Genomic DNA, 21,515 nt, shown 5'->3' on the forward strand with positions numbered 1-21,515 from the left:
AAAGGGATGGTTGAGTGGCAGAAGACAGAGAGTGGTAATCAATGGACACTGCTCAACGTGGACTAATGTTACTAGTGGAGTTCCTCAGGGTTCAGTGTTGGGTCCATTGTTGTTTTCTGTATTTATAAATGATACTGATGATGGTGTATCAGGCTTAATGTTCAAGTTTGCAGACGATACAAAGGTTGGAAGGGTTGTTAAGGACACTACTGATGCTATGCTGCTGCAACAGGATCTGGAAAGGTTGAGCAGATGGGCTGAGAGGTGGCAAATGAAGTTTAACATGGAGAAATGTAAAGTACTACATATGGGAAACAGTAAACCCAGATCAACGTATCAACTCTGTGGTACTATGCTGACAGTGGTAGAGAATGAAAAGAAGGACCTGGGGGTAATTGTGCAGGCAGATATGAAGTTCTCTGAGCAGTGCAGACGAGCTGCAAGAGTAGCTCATGGTGTCTTTTCAATGATATACAGGAATTTTTCTAGCAGGGACAGGGATGTGATTATTCCCTTGTATAAGGCATTGGTCGGGCCACACCTTGAGTACTGTATACAGGTCTGGAGGCCTCATTTCAAGAAGGATGTAGAGCTGCTGGAACGAGTACAGAGAAGGACAACAAGATTAGTGAATGGAACAAAGGGTTGCTCTTACGAAGAAAGGCTTAAGTTTTGCAAATTACAGAGCCTGGAGACTAGGCATCGGCGAGGTGATCTGATAGAGGTGTATAAGACCTTGAATGGCTTGAGCATGCTCAATGCCAATGGGATTCTTCCTCTTGCTCAGAATAATCACCTGAGAGAGAATAAATTCAAATTGAGGAAGGACGGATGTCGGATAGATGTGCGGAAATTTGCCTTTAGCCAGCGGGCAGTTGGTTTGTGGAATAGACTTCCATCGCTTGTTGTTGAAGTTGATAGCCTAAACAAATTTAAGGCTCAGCTGGACACGTATTTCGAACGAACGGAGGGGTGAAATGGGAGTAGTGGTTGTTGTTTTTTTTTTTTTTTTGGCTGATGCTGAATAAGCTTGCTTTCTTGCATCATACGCCTCTACTAATGCTAATGCTAACAGATGGAAGTTTTTTCCAACAATCAACCACCTGCCGGCTGAAAGCAACCTCTGCACATCTATCCTTCCGCAATTAGAATTTATGGCCCCCTCGTGTGTAGTCTGGGCAAGAGGATGAATGTCATCAGCACTGAGCTCACTCAATTAGTTCAAGGCCTTATTAAACACCTTAATCAGATCACCCAAGAGTATTCAAACCATCATGACTTGTATGATAAATATACATGAGGTCTGCAGATCAAAAAGCTGTAGTACATCATATTTTTCCACTGCAACATTGCAATTTACATGATTGTAGAATCCCTGGTTTTGTTCTGATTTAAATGGTTCTTAAGAAGAAATTGGTATTAGTCTCAATCTAGAAGAGTGGCATCTTTTCATAGACAGTTCAAGTGAAAGTTTTGCTGCTTCAAAATAGGAATGTATACCTTTAAATTCCTGCAAAACACTGTGCATATTAAAGAAGGCTACAGAAAATGTGAAGCATGTGTTAGAGAAAACCAAGTATCATCAGTTAAATGAATGTCTGTGCAGGCTTCAAGATGCTGGGGGTTCATTATGAATTAGTGAAAAATTGTTCTATCATCACATAACAAATCAGAAAGGTCTGGCAATAATTTTTCCTTTCAAATTCATTGTGTATACATTTTTAACAACAACTTTTGTTGTAAACAGCTGGAATTTATGTCTTGGTACAGGATTTAAAGACCAAAGAAAAGTTCTACCTGAGCTGCCAAGTGCAACTGAAGGTTTATACACTGAAGAATGCCGGCTGGATGCAATTGCTTCCTCCAATCTTTTGATATTTTGGGCATACAAACTGAATACACACAGCCATACTTTTCATCCACTATATTAACAGTTGTTTCAATTTTTCTAATTTAGAATAGTGGCTAAGAAGACTTTGTTCCATGTCTTGCAACATCAAAGTACAAGTAAAACCAGCACAGAATTTCAACTATTGAATTTGTTTTATAAATAGGTGCACACAAATAAATGGCCTTTTCTAAAGGCTACTGTGATATGCTGACCAACTTAAGAAATGAAAATGGAATTGAATAAAGAGATGTAACCATGGTTGCTTCAACTACCATCCAACCAATTTTCCTTCTCACGTTATTTCATAATATAATTGATGGAAACTTGTTAAATCAATTACATACACGTTATAGGCCTAATGACTCAAATGAGTACAATGAACAATTGTACAGAGGAATAGAGTGGGCTAGTAAATCGGAATGTCTTATAATGGGGGATTTAAACTTCCCAGATATTGACTGGAACTTGTGGTTTTGTCACTCACACACTAGTCAGACTTTTGTGGATTTATTGGATGATTGTTTTCTGCAGCAGCATGTTCGAGAGGCAACCAGAGAAAGTAATACTCTTGATCTGATTATCAGCAGTGATCATTCGTGTATTAAGAATTTGCAGATAAAGGAACCACTAGGTGGCAGTGATCACAGTGTACTGATGTGATATTTACTTAAAGATTTAATTACCATCAGGGGTTAGGGAAAGGGTTTTTGCTTCCGTAAAGGTGAGTACAGTGGTCTCCGACAGTTTTTAAATTCTGTACAGTGGGATAAACTGACGATGTTACCAACAGTAAATTCTAAATGGGAAGCATTCAAGGAATTAATAGTGGAAGCTACTAAAACATTCATACCTATTAAGAAATATTGTTCAAGGTTTAGGCCTAAATGGTTATCTAATGAACTAATGAGACTCGTAATAGAGAAGAAAAATGCATGGGATGCATATAAATTATCAAGCGACACAGAAGCCTATGGCAGATATAAGCTAGTCTGTAATCAGGTGACAAAGGAGGTTAGGCAGGCGAAGGCAGATTACGAGAAATCTTGGCAAATGATGCTAAGAAAAACAGCAAGGATTTCTTTACTTATATAAACTCTAAAAGGAAGGGGATGAATCTGATTGGTCCACTTGACATCGATGGTTCGACTGTTGATGATCCTGCTCAGAAAGCAAACAACTGAATGAGTATTTTGCATCTACATTCACACATGAGGAATTATTAAGGTTTGAAAATGGGAGAAGGTTATCAAATTGTAGCAGGATACTTAATGATTTTGTAATAACTGAAAGCAAAGTGGAGGAGAAACTGTTGAAGTTAAACATAAGAAAAGCACCTGGGGTGGATGGGATCTATCCAATTATATTAAAGGAGGTGGCAAAGCAACTAAGCAAACCCTTAGCCATAATTATGAGAGCATGCTTGGACTCAGGAGAGGTTCCCACGGATTGGAGATGTGCAAATGTATCCCCAATTCACAAAGGGGGATCGAAGGGTGACACGAGTAATTACAGACCAGTTAGTTTAACTTCTGTTCCGGGTAAAATAATGGAGTCACTGGTTAAAGATGCATTGCAGGATCATCTAGACAAGACTCCAGCAATAATTCGGACACAGCATGGGTTTGTTAAGGAAAAGTCTTGTCTGACAAATTTGATAGGATATTATGATGTGGTTACAAAGGAACTGGATGCAAAAAATAATTTTGATATCATATATTTGGATTTCAGGAAAGATTTTTACACTGTTGCGCATGGAGGACTATTGTACAAATTGGAGCAGAATGGTATTAGGGGTAAGTTGTTACAATGGATAAAAGGATGGTTAAGTGGGAGAAGACAGAGGGTGGTAATCAATGGGTGCTGCTCTTCTTGGACTAATGTTATTAGTGGAGTCCCACAGGGTTCGGTGTTAGGTCCACTGTTGTTTTGTATATTTATCAATGATATTGATGAAGGTATATCAGGCTTAATGTTGAAGTTTACAGATGATACAAAGGTTGGCAGGGTTGTTAGTGACAGTAATGGCAGTGTGCTACTGCAACAGGATCTTGATAATTTGGGCAGATGGGCTAAGAAGTGGCAACTGAAGTTTAACCTTGACAAATGCAAAGTACTGCATATGGGCAGAAGTAATCCCAGAGAAACGTACCAACTGTGTGATACTACACTTAAGGTGGTAGAAAATGAAAAAGACTTGGGAGTAATTGTGCAGTCAGATATGAAGTTTTCTGAGCAATGCAGACAGGCTGCTAGGGCAGGTCATGGGGTTTTGTCAATGATATATGGGAATTTTGCTAGCAGGGAAAAGGAGGTGATCATCCCTCTGTATAAGGCAATGGTCAGGCAATGCCTTGAGTACTGCGTACAGGTCTGGAGGCCTCATTTTAGGAAGGATGTAGATTTACTTGAGCGTGTACAGAGAAGGGCAACAAGATTGGTGAGGGGAATGAAGGGATCCTCTTATCAAGAGAGGCTTAAGTTCTGCAAATTGCAGTGGCTGGAGACTAGGAACCTGCACAGCGATCTGATTGAGGTCTATAAGGCCTTGAATGGGTTGGATACGCTGAATTCTGATGGGATCCTTCCACTTGTTCAGATTACGAACCTAAGGGGGCATAAATTCAAATTAAGAAAAGACAGATGTAGATTAGATGTGCGGAAATTTGCCTTTAGCCAGCAGGTGGTTAATTGCTGGAACAAACTTCCATCTGTCGTTGTGGAAGTTGATAGGTTGAATAAATTTAAGGAGGAATTGGACAGGCATTTGTGTGATTTTTTTTTTTTTTTTTGGCTGATGCTGCATAAGCTCATACACTTGCTTTCTTGCATCAAGTGCCACTGCTGCTGCTACTACTACATGATGCAGTGAAAAATTTTCAACACATATCACAAAGCTGATAAATGAGGGAACCAAATTATCCAAATTAAAACTGTGATACTTACGCTATCAAAGTTTTTCTTACAAACTTATGGCAATTTGTTCAACTGATATTGCAAAGTAAAAAGCACTAGGGCTAAGGTAAAAAAGGTAAAGTGCAGCCATTATCAACCAACTGAAGGATGGAATCCTCCTCGACAATTCATGCTGAGGGAAATGGACCATAATCTGTCATGCTGGTCCAGTGCGTGTTGGCAAACCGACCGTATTCAGCAGTCAGGGGCTTGAACCCCGGTCTACTCAAAGAACATATGCTACTGCACTCCCGCTCCTGACCACTCGGCTATGGAGGCAAAACCTCCATAGCCGAGTGGTCAGGGCTAAGGTAAAGAAAGCCACCACAAGAACACAAAACAACGGGAATTGTCAAATAACTTACGCGGAAAATTAGTTTCCCAACACCAGACTCTAGCGCTGCTCGCTCAGTAAACAGATGGTAGGTGTTATCGGTCTGGAGCCGAACGATGAAATGATTGGTGGTGGGCGTGACAGACAACAAGCTACTGTGTAGTTATTGGTTGGTATTATGATGTGTATTTATGAGTAAAGAATGGTGCATAACAGTTTTGTGATGAATGGTACACAGGTAATAGTAGCAATGAATCTTTTAAAGATGGAAAAAATTTGTAAGGAAAATAAAACATTGGTTGATATTTTGATGAAAACTAAATTAATAAAAGTTTCGTTCTGTTCATTTTTGTGTTCTTCTTTATGTTTTTTTCTCATTATTGAAAGCAGATTTTTGGAGTTCATGAGTGTTTTTACTATACTGTTGATTTAGGTTTGGTTACGAAAAAAGGAAAAGGTTTCTTTATTTTCTTTAGGTTTTGTAACCTGACATTAAATGGTAGGTTAGGAAATAACAAAAAAGGTTTCCTTATATTTCGTGACCTACCCTTAAATGTTAGGCTAGGAAATAATAGGAAAAGAAAGGAGGATTCTTTTTATATAAACAGCCGAACTTCCCTATAACGAATTTGATAAATCCAGCGAAAAAATTTGTTATAGAGAAATTTCGTTATACAGAGAATATCTTTTTTATTAAAAATTGTTATTTAATTAGAAAATGAAAATAAATCTACATTTATTTTTAATGTATTTTATTTCAAAAACACTTATTTAAATTATGTTTACACAATTTTCGCTGGTAAGTATCATCACTAATTAAAAAAATCTGTAATTTTCATCTGCACAGTACAATTAAAAAATGTCTGATTCTCAAAGAAAACCTCACATTGTTCAGAGTATTAAAAACATTATCAGGAACATTTTCACAAAACTGTAGACCCATACAAACCATTTTAAAAGCGTTAATCATTTCTTCGCGAATTGGCTTTGCTATGGGTTGTTCTGCTGGACCTTCAGAATCATCATTAATTTCTTCGTGATCAGGGTCACGTCTAACACTGTTCAGCAGTATTTCATCTTCATTTGGATGTCCTGTTGTAGTCAGATCTTGATCTCCATAAACATAACTATCCAGTATTAATTCATTTTCGATGTTTGCGGACGATTCTAATAATGTCCAAAAGTTTTTTAGCTGTGAAGGGGCAGTTCACCTTGTTCGTCCAGTCGTTGTTCGACTTCTGTATTCAATGCAAATCCCGCTTTCGAAAAACAATTTTGAATAGTGTATTCAGTGACATTGTTTGTTCAAACTTTTGCCAGTTCAGAGATGCAATCTCTAAGGTTAATTGTAACCTCCAAGTTTCTGTTTTCTGATAATGCATTGACAATCTTCATTATTATTCTCTTTCGATAATGAAATTTAAAAAAAATTTTAATAATGCCTTGGTCCATTGGCTGGAGTTTTGACGTTACGTTTGGTGGTAAAAAAAACAACTTAACACTTTTCTTTTAAGTTTGGCAGAAATACTGGCAGGATGTGTCGGATAGTTGTCAGTTACCAATACGATTTTCCTTTTTTCTTTTGTTATACGCCTGTCTAGTTTTAATATCCAGTCTTCAAAGATATCACTTGTCATCCCTGCTTTTTTATTAAAGGTGTAGTCAACTTCCAAAAATTTTGTGCCTCTAAAACATCTTGGGTTTTTTGATTTTCCAATGACTAAAAGTCTTATTTTTTCACTGCCTGTCATATTTGTTCCAACTAGCACAGTGATTCATTCTTTGCTTTGCTTTCCGCCAAAACATTTATCATCCTTAAAAGCAAGTGTTCTATTCGGTAAACATTTAAAGAATAAACCCATTTCGTCAGCATTAAGAACATCCTTAGGTTAATATTATTCCAAAATCTTCTTTAAGGTATTGTTCCTCCAACTGTTGCAATCTTCTTCGCTTACATTAACACTTTCTCCACAAATAACCTTTTCCACAATTCGGTGGCGCTTCTTAAATTTATCTAGCCACCCAGTGCTCGCATTAAATTCTGTATGTCGAAGGGACTGTGCAAATTTCAGAGCTTGTTGCTTAATTATTGGACCCAATATTGGTATATTCTTTTCACGTATCATTTGCATCCATTTTAGAACAGCTTTATCAACATCTTCGTATATACTCAACTTAATTCGCTTCTTCTCTTCTCCTCCTTCAATTGCATTTAAAATTGACTCTCGATTTTTTAAAATCGTAGATGAGATGCATGCAGGTATGCCATATTCTCCGCAACATCTTTTTTCTTAAAACCCTGGTCAATATCATGAAGAATCTTTATTTTATCATTAATACTTAAACACTTTCTCTTCAACATTGTGCTGGTCTTGGCACATTATAGCCTTAGTTGCTAATGCGCCAATAAAATCAAAACCAACCAATCTTCAACATTGTTTCCGCAATTGCAAAAATTACTCGACTGCGGCTCTTGCTGATACACACACCGCAAACTTCGTGCACTGGCCATATAGTGAATTGTTAGTACCACCTACTCAATGACGTTCACTTGCCAATTCAACAGTATCACGTGACCTTTCCTATCAATCACTTTGAAGAAATATACAACTTTGTGAATTTCTTTTATTCTGCTTTCATTCATATATAAACGAAAGAAAATTTATGGTTAATATATGCTGTACGTTACTTTTCAGAAACGAAAAAAAAAAAAAAAAAAAAAAAAAACAAGAGCATATAGCCTATGTGACTGATGACAAATTGTTCTAAAAGAATAAAATTTAAAGAAAAAAAAAAAAAAAATGCATGAAAATCATCTACTGGAAGTCCTGTTAGACGAGAACGGACATATCATATAATGATTGACAGGAAGGTCACATAGTACGGTTGAGGTGAGAAGCGAATGTCACTCGGTAGGCGTTACTAAAATCCGACTATGGTAGCATTCTATGTATTGCCACCGCAGCACGCTAAAGCTTTACCGCAGTGAATTTCGTTTCCCCTGAGCCAACATCAATTTAGAAATCTACCCTATTTATTGTAAAGTTTATGACCACTTTTAAGAAACCCATTTGGTTTTATAACTGTAACAAAAATGAAACAAAGGCCGTCCTATGGGCTTCAATGGCCACAAGTATTCACTAAAAGGATGATTAATTCCAGATGCTAATGCGCAATTCGGAGGGAAGGGGGCCATATATTTGAGTGGCTGTTTAGCAGTAAATGCTTCTTCAAAAATGCTTTTACTAATTTTTTTAAAAATTCATTATAGAGAGACTAACACTTCGCTATATTGGGTTAATTTTACACATAATTTTGTTTCAAGGTGCAATGTTTTGCAAAAAAAAATTCGTTATATAAAGAAATTCGTTAAATAGAAGTTCGTAATAGAGAAGTTCCGCTGTGTGTGTGTGTATATATATATATATGTGTATGTGTGTATATATATATATATGTGTGTGTATATATATATTTATATATATATATATATAGTGAATAGCTATTGAGGTGTTGATTGATGTTATGATACGTGTTTATACACACGAGTGTCTTTAAAAATAAAACTACAGTAATAAAAAATTAATATTTTGTTAATAAACAATTTATGCACTAGTCCACCCATGATTCTCATGAAAAAAGGTTATGTTACTCCTCCATTTAAGAGGGGGGGGGGGGTTCAAGCTCCCATGAGATTCAAGTGGAAGTAACCTGACCTTTTTTTCACCATTAGGGCATATCATTGAACAAGAAAATAAAAATACAGTCATAAAAAAATTTATTTTTTATGAATGTATTTCTAAATATGACTGTGATTCTAAAGAAAAAAGGTTAGGTTACCCCTTCCATTTCAGGAGGGGTTTAAGCTCCCATAGGATTCAAGTGGAGGTAACATGACCTTTTTTCACCATTATGGGAAGCGTTCATTAGGGCATGTGCAATTAGGGCAAGTTACCATTAGTGCTTCTGCATGATACTAAACCAGTTTTATCGTTTGTTGTGTTCGCACACCAATCAGCACATCATTTGCACCGCCTACCTGTCAATCAATATATCGTTCTCGACTTTGTTCCAGACTGATAACACCTACTGTCTGTTTACCGAGCGAGCAGCGCTAGAGTACTCTATCGGGAAACTAATTTTCCACGTAATCCATCGTTCTCGTGTTGGCTTTCTTTACCCTCGCCACCACTGGTTTGCAGTGGTGTGTGTGTGTGTGCATATGAATATTTGTATCCCATGCATGCATACCCAACTATAAAACAATAAAGAAAAAAAATGCTAAAGTGAATTAAACTGATTCTAAAGAAGTGGGTGGGGAGATGAATAATAAAATTGCTATATAAGGTGTAACAAAATGAGTAAACAATTACCATCCCTATTAGTTAGGCAATTATCACTGTTACTTGGGGCGCCTCCATAGCCAGGTGGGAAGGAGCAGCAGTGCGTAGCACACCCTTCTTGATTAGACCGGGGTTCGAGCCCGTCACCACCAAATACGGAGGATGCGGAAAGATCAGGGAATGACCACCGCATATTCCAGGAGCAATATGGCCTTAGTTGCTAATGCTCCTAAAAAAAAACAAAACAAAAACTGTTACTTGAACATCAAGTAATTGATAATTGCCACAAATTCAAACCTAGGGATTGTGGACAAATATGATCATAGATCGCTGTGACAGCAGATAATTCTCAAATACACATTCGTATATTTGTTGTTGTTGAGAAAAGCAATCACTAGATTAATAATTCTGGCTAATATCACTAATAAGTACTCCATCTTCTTAAGTGTTTGATGTTTAATACACACCAAGTGGGTGATCATATAAAATATTTAAAGAATACTACTAAAGATATCATCTTAGCTTGCTACATGAATATTTTATATTTATTAACTGTAGAAAATGACTAATTATAACTTCCGTTATGCATTTAATTTATTTTAAAAAATAATAAAAATAAAATAAGATATTCTACAGTAGACTTACCTGCACTTGTGGTTTATCACTCATCCACATACAATAAAATAAGCCTTTCCATAATTTTAGCATATCTGCTTCTGTAAAAACTATAACAAAAGTATGCATTACTTCAAATTTATAGTCAGTTTTTATCACTAATGCTAAAGATTATTATATCTATAAAATAAACAATGCTTTATCATCATAAAGAAATATCATCTAATAAAATATATACAGTATAATCAAAGATACTACGATGATGTAAAATTAAATTGAATTGCTGAATATAGTTATCTTTTTGTCTGACACCCTAAAAATATGCTATTTATTATCAGCAAAGAAAAATGTATTATTAGTGGCAAAACCTACTATAATAATGGTATTACACTAGAGGAAAAGACACAAACATCTTATTTTGCAAAAGGAATAACTAATGGTTCTGTTTTTTGCGTGAAGAACATAGCAAAATTGTACAAGTTACTTGCATATTCATACACTGAATTCTCATTTTCTCAATTTAACCATATTATCAATACAGAGATATTCTGCAAAAGGTTACTCGAAAGGAACCTTTATATACAAATTTCTTTTTTCATGTTCATACAAACTTCAGTCACTAATACGGAAGACTATTTAATTCCTGTATATACATGGGCTGATCAATAAAATGCCTTCAAATCTTACAACCTATAAATTGATGAAATACAATTCCATTAGAAAAAAAACTTACTGCAACCCTTCCTCCACTTGCATTGGTCCTGCTCTATGACTCCTTTTAATACTTCTGTAATACTAGTAATAATTGAAATATTATCAAATCACTTTTGCTCTTACACCCCAAGATGTTTTGCCTTCTCAATGTAATTTTACTACAGTTTCTCTCTTAAAAATTCAAGAAATCTTTACTGAATGGGTTCAAAATGACCCTCAGATGCATAAGCATGTATGTGATTTTGCACACTGGCTAGTAGGTTTAAATACATTTTGTTTAAAACGAAGAGCGTGGCCATTCACAGCTACAATTATTATACTCTGTCAGAGACTGCCACAGAAAATGTGCAATGTGGGAAGATACACTGCCACAGTACAATATCTGCCTACATGTTCTTCAGGGTTTAGCTTGTAATCACTAAAGTATCTTTCGAAGGTGGATAATGGAATTTAATTTCCTGACAGAATCCAAATGTCCAAGCTTTATCTGCTATGATGTTTTTAGGAACTATAAAAACACTAACAGAAATGTCTCAAAGAGATGAAGATACACATATATGTTCTTGTTTATATTCTGACACGACCACCAGGTCAGAGGAGTTTACAATAAATTATCAGTACAAACATTAATTGTATTTAGCAGACCAGGCTTGAACCCTGGTCTGCTCAAAGAGTGCGTGTTACTGCACTCTCGCTCCTGACCACTCAGCTACATCAGGCCTAATATATATTGTCCTCTTTCTGCACAAATATTACCAAACTGAGTAGTTCCATTGTATATGATGACCATATTACAATAATATAATAAACTTTCTTATTATATGATTTCTATTTTATTATTTCTAAATTTCAAATTTTGCTTAATTAACTATTTTCTCCTTCAGTGAGAAAGCTGTACCCCATCCTTGGCTTAGCCTGAAAATGTCATCAATGCACTTCTGAAAAAGAGCATAAACCATTTTATTTGAAGAAGAAAAATATAAATAAATAAATAAAACAACTAGTAATAATTGTTGTTTACATCCCCACATAACAGTAATAGTATGTGGGGATTGACGCAAACTGCCAAACAAGCATACTGAAAGCGAATATCACACACAAATGTTGTGTATGGTTTGCTTTTTCTTCAAACAAAATTGGTTTATGTTCATTTCAGAAGTACAGCAATGGTGTTTTCAGACTAAACTACAGATGAAAAAAACTTTTCCATTGAGAAAAAAGCAGTTGATTAAGCAAAACTTTAATTCAGAAATTATAAAATCTACTTATTCCAATTGTAATATAAAATTCAAAAATTTCAGCCAAAATATGACAACAAAGGCAAAGTGTCTAAACCTAAAAATAAGTGAGATCGATCTAGCACCTTTTAATTGAAACACCCTGTACATGGTTGGTATGCTAGCTTGGTCTTTTTCTCATAGTACTATCTGAATTCAACTAACAAGTATTGGCAAATATTGAACAATTTCTTCGTGAAAAGTGTACGTAATGGAAGAAGAAAGGGTATTCAATCATCGAAAGAGGAAAGGGTACTCTTTGCTGCTTGAAGCGAGTATGAGAGATTTATTAGATGCTTTCTGTTTACTAGCAATAATAGATAGTGTGTTTGATGTTTAATAGACAACAAGTGGGTGATCATGTCTAACTCTTTTGGAATCAAGCTAGAGTGTACAAACATCTCTCATCCAGAAATCATAATTTGCTCCCCTCCTTACTCTGAAGGGTAGGTGGGAAAATTAAATTATAGCAAACACATCTGCACAAATAGCAGTTTATAATTTGGCTTATTATAGTCCCTCCTTTTTTTTTTTTTTTTTTTTTTTAAATCATGCTGGATGAAAAATTGAAAAGTGTAAGGGAGTAATAACAGAAGACAAGTGAAGAAATTAGTATAATAAAATAAAATTTCAAAGGAGAAATGAGATAAATAATGGAGATAACAGTACCTCAAATATGATCTGCAGAGGTAATGTTGTCATTCAGGCTAGTAATTAATAAAAAGGCACTTCACTCTGTTGTGATAAACCACTAAGAATGACCAAAATATATATGTACACAAATATAATTAAACTGAAGAGCAAACATTAATTCACTATTTTAATTAATAAATATTATTTTCATTTAGAGTTAACTACTACTTCCAGAAATGGCTAGCAACGTGTGATAACTTATTTACCTTTTTGAAATATTTCCTCAACCTTGTGTATGTATCTGGCCATTAAATTAAATGTTTTTGTTTTTTATTAAAATAATCAATACATTATAAAGTATCTTTTTATCAATATACGAATGTTTTCAATTCAATAAAAAAGTTAATTTTTTTTTTATAACAAATATTTGAATCTAATAAGCATCACATGAGCACTTGTATTCTTTTTAGGGATGTAAATGGTTAATTGTTATTTTTACCTGATAAAATTGTAACATTTCTTCTGTGAATTTTTAAACTAGAACTGTAGATAACTTGGGATGGAAGGGTAGTTTCGCTACTGAGACTTGTATGGTACAGTTCTTAAAAGACATGGGGAAGGTTGAAAATCTCATGGAGATCCAAAAATTTGCAGTTAAAATTCTGATGCATCTGTATAATGCAGGTAATCATGCCTTTCTAATCCACTTTATACTATTGTAATTTAATTAAAATCAAACATTATTTATTTATTTTTTTAATTTACAGTTTTATCACAGCTACCTGTGCTATTGTATCTCTTAAAACTGAAGAGTTGCTTGCACTTATGAAGGAGTTCATTTTTATTTCTAAAAGTGGCATATAAAAATTTTGGAAATCCTCATTCTGGAATTATTAAAACAGATAACACTTAGCTGTGCATGAGTTAAGAAATGCATCAGTGGGAATAAGGAACGGCAATTTTTAAAATTATATAACCAGTGACAAGTACATGGAGGTCGAGGAGGAGGTGGAGAAAAAAGCCGAAGATTATAACTTTTCAGATAGGAGATACAGTGAAACTTCTCCTAACGGACACCTCTCGTTAACGGACATCTCTCTACAACGGACATTTTCAAATTCCCCAACTCACCTCCATTGGTTTTAACGTGTTTGCAGCTTCTGTCTAGCGGACATTCTCTGTAACGGACGCGGACAGGCAATCTGCACTGTTTCATTTAGATTAGCACTTAATTTGATCTCCCCATAACGGACAGCGGGCGAGCTTACGGCCCTTTTTCTATGAACGTTTCTTCCACGTATTGCCTCAGTCGTGTGTTTATTTTCTATTTCCGATTCTCTGAATTTTATCAAGGTTTACGTCGCGGTTCTAAACCCTTTTTCAAGAATTTTATGGCACGTGTAAAACTTCTGATGAATTCGGTGTGTGCAGGGGTGGGGAATATGGTCGGCCTTTCGTCTTTTCAGTTTCAGTTTTGTTCAGTGTCATGTGAAGTGCACAATGTCTTCTCGTAAACATTTAACTTTCGTAAACATTTAACTTTAAAAGATAAAGTCGAACTCATTAATGCGTATAATCGGCAAAAAAAAATAGTGTTCGCAATCTCGCTTCAAAATTCAAAATCGGGAAGATGCAGGTAAGCGACATCCTAAAGAAAAAAAATGAACTGCTCAAACAATTTTGGCAACACGGAAATGATCAGGTTCAAAAATCATTCCCGAAAACTGTTGGACTTCAAATTGACAATGTTACGTATGAGTGGTTTTGTCACGAACGTGCTAAAAAAAATTCCCATTAATGGGCCTATTATTAGGGAAAAGGCTTTGGAGGTTGCAAAATCTATGGGAGTAAATGAGTTGAAAGCTTCTGTGGGATGGCTAGACAAGTTCAAAACTCGGCATAAAATTTCTTGGAAAACCGTAAGTGGTGAAGGCGGATCTGTTGATACAGGGGTTGTAACAGAGTGGACCGTCCAATTGGAAGATTTATGTCGTGATTTTGAAGCTAAAGATATTTACAACTGTGACGAGACAGGGTTGTTTTTAAAAGCTCTTCCTGAAAAAACAATGAGTCTAAAAAACGAAAAGTGCCAGGGCGGAAAAATTTCTAAGGAACGCTTGACTGTACTATTGTGTACAAATATGCTGAGAGACTTTGAACAACCTCTTGTTATAGGAAAACCACAAAATCCTCGTTGTTTCAAGGGCATAAAGTTGAATCTTTTGAATGTTGACTGGAAGTCTAATAAAAAAGCGTGGATGACACGAGATATCATGAGCGAATGGATAAGTCACTTTAACCAAAACATGATTCGTCAAAACAGAAAAATTATTCTTTTCATGGATAATGCTGCATCTCACCCGCACATTGAATTGTCTAACATTCAAATTGTTTTTCTGCCACCAAACACATCTGCAGAGTGTCAGCCCTTGGATCAAGGGATAATAAAATTTTTAAACTTCACTACAGAAAACGAGTTTTTAAGACATCTCATTGCAAACATGAACGATGTAACATGTGCGAGTGACCTTGCAAAGAAAATCAGCATCCTAGATGCGATTCAATGGATTTCCTCTTCAGTAAACGCAATTAGAAAACAAACTGTCGTGAACTGTTTTGTAAAGTCTGGCTTCTCAAACGCAAAAATTGAAGTTGTGAACAGCAATGTCGAGTACCAAGAAGAACAAGAACTTCAACATCTATTGATAATGTACGATACTTCCGCTACAAGTGACCCTGGCTACAAAGATAGAGACTCGAACCTCACTACAGAAGATGGTGCTCTAGATATCAATGATATTATCATCGATATTTTTCAAGAAGTTCCTCATGAGGATGAAGAAATGGAAGGAGGTCATTCTGTTGAAGAACATATTAACGACGAACCACCGATGAAAATAGAAGAAGCGCTCATACAAATCAATCTTTTAAAAATGTTTTTAGCCGCAGAAGAAGATACTGAAGGACTTTCGATGGTTTCTTCACTCCAAACAAATGTTGAAAACAAAATTATCAGCCGGAAGAAGGTGCAGAAGAAAATAAGTGATTACTGTATGTATTTTTCTTAAGATAAAGTCATAAAATGCATAGCACAATTGTATGTATATTATTTACAAAAATATTGTGCAAAATCTGTATATAATTTAATTTAATTTTACATTAAACGTTTAACGATTTTCCTTTATCTCTTGTGTATGTAATTGTATATTATTTACAAAAATATTGTTCAAAATCTGTACATATTTTAATTTAATTTTACATTAAACGTTTAACGATTTTTCTTTCTTTCTTTTTTTTTTTTTTTTCCCCTCAGACTTCTTGTTAGCGGACACTTCTCTCTAACGGACACATTTTCGTTCCCCATGACTGTCCGTTAAAGGGAAGTTTCACTGTATATAAAACCCAGGAGCTCACATCTGGGGAGTGGGCTTGGCAAACCCAGGGTGCTGAGCTGGATATCATCATTCTTCTCTTCCTTGGTGATTCCCTTCTTTCTTTCCTTCTCTCTCTCTCTCTCTCTCTCAGGGTAACGCGCGAATTTTTTTTTTTTTTTTTTGGCTGGTGTAGCATAAGACTCAGGCTTCCTTGCACCATATGGCTAATAATAATAATAACCCTCACATGTCAATGTTGAAACATTGGAAAAGCGAATGTGCTTACAACCAAATGCATTATCAATAAACAAATCCCACGAGTTTGCTAACGCGTGGGTACTACGATGAATTTTCGTAACTAAGAATTGTATGACTTACCATTGCTCGAATTTGATCTTACAGTAAGCCATCTACGAAGATTTTTTAAAGCTTTATCTCGGATCTTTTTGTCATTTCCAGCAAGACGTTGTGCAAACTGAATTTCAGGAGTAATTTTAAACATTTTGCCTTCTGTTTTAGCCGCCATTTCTCGTTTACAAGTTCTACAACGCCACCTAGCTTGAAATCAAAATATAAATTTCAAGAAGAAAATATAAGAAAATAATATTTATAAAAAGAAGTTGATCAAAATTTTGTCAAATCGAGGAAACTGGCATATTTTCACGGAACAGATCGAAACACACCTTAGGGTAATAAAAAATATAAGCTATTTAACACGTGTGCATGATGTAACCGATGCCTGTGATGGACGAACTGGAGCGGTGTTTCAGGACTTTGTCGTCCATTCCGAGCACCGCGTGTATAAAAGTAAATCCAAATATAGGTAAATATGCGCTCGCGCGCACACACACTTCATTTCTTATGGCTTCTAAACATTTGGTGGTGATTTCATTAATTTTATTTTTTTCTATTTTATTTAACTTTGCTTGCGGCACAACCTTGGACTATCCATCGCTCCATTTGTGGTGATGGAAATTTTACGTCAGAAAATAATATCGACAATACACTAATACTGACAGCACTACAGAAATCTTCCGCCATATATTCGTATGTTTCAAATCAGAAGGTTAGCTTGGATTGATCCCATCTGACCTTCAATTTTCCATTCATCTGACAGCTGTAAACAATCAAAAGCAGAGTAATAGAGTTGATGGTGGTGATGTGGGGGGGGGGGGTCCTACCGAAGAATTTCCAATCGGGTTACATTTACCCAGGTTTTTTATTTTAATAACGTCCTGGAATCATAATTAATGGTTGAAAATTTTGAACCTTTAGAAACTAAGTTATGCTAATAATATTTGGATACTTTGTTTTATTATATACTTCGAATATTGCTCCTGACATCTCAAAGGATTTCGATCGTGTTTGGCATAAAGGTCTTTTAAACAAGCTTCCATCTTATGGTTTGCCAACTGTTTTTTGTAATTGGTTATCCAGTTTTCTCTCTGATCGCTCACTGAAGGTGATGATAGATGGCTCTCTGTCTTCTAACTTCTCCACTGATCCTGGTGTCCTTCAAGGTTCGGTTCTTTCCCCCCTCTTTTCCTCTTGTACCTTAATGACCTTCTTCCATTGACTGGAAATCCTATCCATAGTTTTGCCGATGATAGCACATTACATTCCACTTTCCATTTTGAGAAACCTTACCCTGCTCAATCAGCTTCAACTTCTCGAATATCCGCTACCAATTCCTTAAATGCCGATCTCCAGATTATTCTCCAGTGGGACATAGACAACTTAGTTGATTTCGATCCTTCTAAAACTCAGTCTTGTCTTATATCTCACAAAAAGGACTCTTTGCTCCGATGCTTATCTTTGGTGACACTCCGATTTCTAGGCAAAATGATATATCTCTTTTTGGGATTACCCTGACTTCTAATCTCTCTTGGCACCCGCACATCACAAATATTGCTTTCTCTGCATCTAAAAAAAATTGGTTTTCTCTTTCGCTCTCGGCGTTACTTTTCTTCCAAACAGCTGTTTACTCTGTACAGATCCCGGGGGCTCACATCTGGTGAGTATGGGCTTGGCACACCCAGAGTCCTGAGCTGGATATCATCATTCTTCTCTTTCTTGGTGATTCCTTCTACTTCTGTCTGTCTCTTTCTCACTCTCAGGGTAACTCGGGATTTTTTTTTTTTTTTTTTTTTGTCTGGTGCAGAATAAGCCTCAGGCTTCCTTGCACCATATGGCTAATAATAATAATAATAATCGAAAATCAGCCCTAACAATGAAACATTGTACCGACGTATGTGGCGGTGCCCCGAAAACCTCTCTCAGGCTTCTAGATTCCATTCAGAAGAGAGCAGTTACGTTAATTAATGACTCCTCTGTAACAGTCTCCCCATTCGCAGTCTCATAGACGTACTGTTTCTGCTTCATGCCTCTTCTACAGGCTTCTGAATTGGCTTCTATAATTCCCGCTCTCTCTTTCAAAACAGTCCGAACACGTGCGCCACCAGCCAACATCCATTTATTGTCCAACTTCAAACTCACAGAACCAACTTTTCATCTTCCTCGTTTATTCATTCAACTGCCCGTTTCTGGAACAACCTTCCTTCATACGTATTTCCTGAAAATTACAGTCTACAGAAGTTCAAGTATAATGTTAACAAATATCTTCTTTCGTCTTCTCAACCTCCAACCCAAACACAGTACTAAGTACTATAGAAGAAGAAGAAGAACTCTTTATTATATACAGAAAGCACATTGCTGTATACAACTCCCTTCAAGGCTACAAGCCAAGGGTTTACACAAAAGAAATCACACAACATAATAAACACAAAAAAAAAAAGAAGCATTATGACTCCTGAAAGGTTTGAACAGATTCTAATACCTCTCGTGTTTTGGGTTTATATAAAAAATAATAATAATAAAACGAATGTTATATATTCTTTTTATATACTTCGTTCGATAACGACCTCAAGGTTTTCTGCTGTGGGGCTTTAAGCATAAGACAAAAAACTATGGCTTCGGGCTCTGCTATCTGAAATTACTTCACTCATTTTCATTTGTGAAAATCAAAATCTATAATCACATATTCTGGGGTCACTTCACATGGCTAGACTAAAGGCTCCCATATCTAAATTCGCCCCCGATTCCTGATTTAATTTTCATCTAATAGATAATAATTTTCCTCAATAACAGAATCTAAGAAGCGAATTTATTTTTATATAGAGTATATATATTTTTCACTCTATGAACACACTGAGATTTCAAGTGGGATCAAGCTTTCTTCTGTGAGATACATGATGTGGTTACAGGTTATATCGATATAAATAACCACAGTATAATCCCTCTGTAGAAAGCATGATGCGACTTTGACCGTATAAATGTATTTGTCCTTCCATTGCCGGCCAAATTAGCATTAGCAGAGGCATATGATGCAAGAAAGCAAGCTTATGCAGTATCAGCCAAAAAAAAAAAAAAAAAACCGCTCTCATTTCACCCCTCCACTCGGTCCAAACACCCGTCCAGCTGAGCCCCAAACTCATTCAGGCCACCAACCCTAATACTGCCAGCACTACAGTTAATGGCGGTCTCCTATGATCAGTGATGACACCAGAAATTGTTGAAGCATACTTAACTATGAAGCTGAAAGCGCTCTCTTCAGCACAAAATAACGGCCCACTCACATACGTATGTGTAGCGTGCCACTACCCACCAAGCATTAACATTTAGAGATTGCCCTTTCAAGTTCGTAAATGAAATGGGGTTTTCAGGTCCCAAGCTGATATCATGGGTACTCAGTTTTCAACTGATGTCATATGTCCTAAATAGAAAATTCGTTTAAGAGCCGGCAGTTACTAAAATATGATTGGTGTTCCCGTTGGTCTAAGGTCTGAACATGTTGCGTACGATATGAGAACATTTACAAGTTGAATACTGCCTGGCAGAGTGTGGACGTATTTCTGTAGACAGTCGCCTCAGCTTCATCCAAGTACACCTTCACATTGCAGCAGAAACAACAGCTTCTGCCTGAAGAAAGTGAAGCTTACGTCCACTAGTGTGTGGTGTAGTCCCACCCCATAGCTTAATTATGCGCTGCTAAACTTACATAATAATTATATAAGTAGAATACAGTTATATCTTTAATGTATTTTCCGACGAGCCATACATATCACTTTAATTAAAAACATACAGTAGAATCTTAAAGCCTTATAGAACTCCAACACAGAGTTATCTGATGAGGGTGAAGAAATGTTCTTTACACAGACCATGCTTACACAGCAAATAGGTCTGTAAAATTAGTTCTTATTGAGAGAAATGGCAGAAATATATATTTAATTGGGGGAAAAAAAGATTTTAACAAGTACGCAATTTAGTATTAGTTGTAAACAAACAAATGATTAATAATAAACAATAATTTAAAGTAAATAAATCAGATACCTAGTACTATCTTTTGCCTTCAACATATCTTTCTTGATTAAATATACTTATAATAATTCCATCTTTCTAAAATTCTTTTTGCAAAGAAGTGCGCTACTTCTTTCACGTCAACTGTAAGGCCAATCCTACCATTGTACTTCTTAATGTTTTTATTCTTCGAAGGGAGGAAACTTCTTTCAGCAGAACAGATTTCCGCAGGAAGTACTGCTAATATATTTATGTTTTATTATATTCGGTTATTGTTATTTGTTATTTGGTTTTTTTTTAGGAGCATTAGCAACTATGGCCATATTGCTCCGGGATGTGCGGTGATCATTCCCTGACCTTTCCGCATCCTCCAAATTTGGTGGTGACGGGCTCGAACCCCGGTCTAATCAAGAAGCGTGTGCTATGCACTGCTGCTCCTTCCCACCTGGCTATGGAGGCGCCATTTATATTCGGTATTGGGTGAAACAGAATGGAGTTCTTGGTCCCCAAGACTGAAAATGTTTCTAATCTGCTTTCAGGACACACAGGCTGATCATTTCAAAACTGAAATTCTCTTCTGACAACTTTTTTCTATTACTATGATGATTTCATCAAAATATTTCAGTGCTAGAAACACTTTTTTTTTTGGTAGTTGTTGGCGCATAGGCTTCTGTGGCCATAATGCACCTTCCAAGGTTTTTGCAGTACTTTGATCCAAGCCCGAGGCGGGAATCGAACTGCGACCTTTGGGTTGCTAGGCAGGCACTTTACCCACCCGGCTAGCCCGGTCGGCGCTAGAAACACTACTTGATCAAAAGATCAAGTACTTGCCATTACTTCTCTTGGAACAACAAATTGACTGAAAACAATGACACACACACACACAGGGTAACTCAAATTTTTTTTTGGCTGGTGCAGCATAAGCCTCAGGCTTCCTTGCACCATATGGCTAATAATAATAATAATAATCTCTGAAATTCAAAAACTGATGCTAAATTTCATGTATGACAAAATATAAGAATGGGATGG

At 36.1% G+C, this 21,515-nt stretch overlaps 1 protein-coding gene across 1 annotated transcript in view; it reads right to left on the reverse strand.

Annotated features, from left to right (window-relative positions):
* The window catches only part of LOC150089410 (ribosomal RNA processing protein 1 homolog A-like), a 44,794-nt gene extending 28,138 nt beyond the window's left edge, over window positions 1-16,656 (reverse strand). Inside the window, exons 1-2 of the mRNA XM_090389974.1 lie at window positions 16,509-16,656; window positions 10,163-10,242 (exon numbers count right to left, since the gene is read on the reverse strand). Coding sequence (XP_090246100.1) covers window positions 10,163-10,242; window positions 16,509-16,656 — 228 coding nt within the window. The remainder of the gene's footprint in view (window positions 1-10,162; window positions 10,243-16,508) is intronic.
* Window positions 16,657-21,515: the final 4,859 nt, after the last annotated feature.

This window comes from Mastigoproctus giganteus, chromosome 2 (genome assembly GCF_048544385.1).
Source record: "Mastigoproctus giganteus isolate SK-2022 chromosome 2, ASM4854438v1, whole genome shotgun sequence".
Classification (NCBI taxonomy): domain Eukaryota; kingdom Metazoa; phylum Arthropoda; class Arachnida; order Uropygi; family Thelyphonidae; genus Mastigoproctus; species Mastigoproctus giganteus.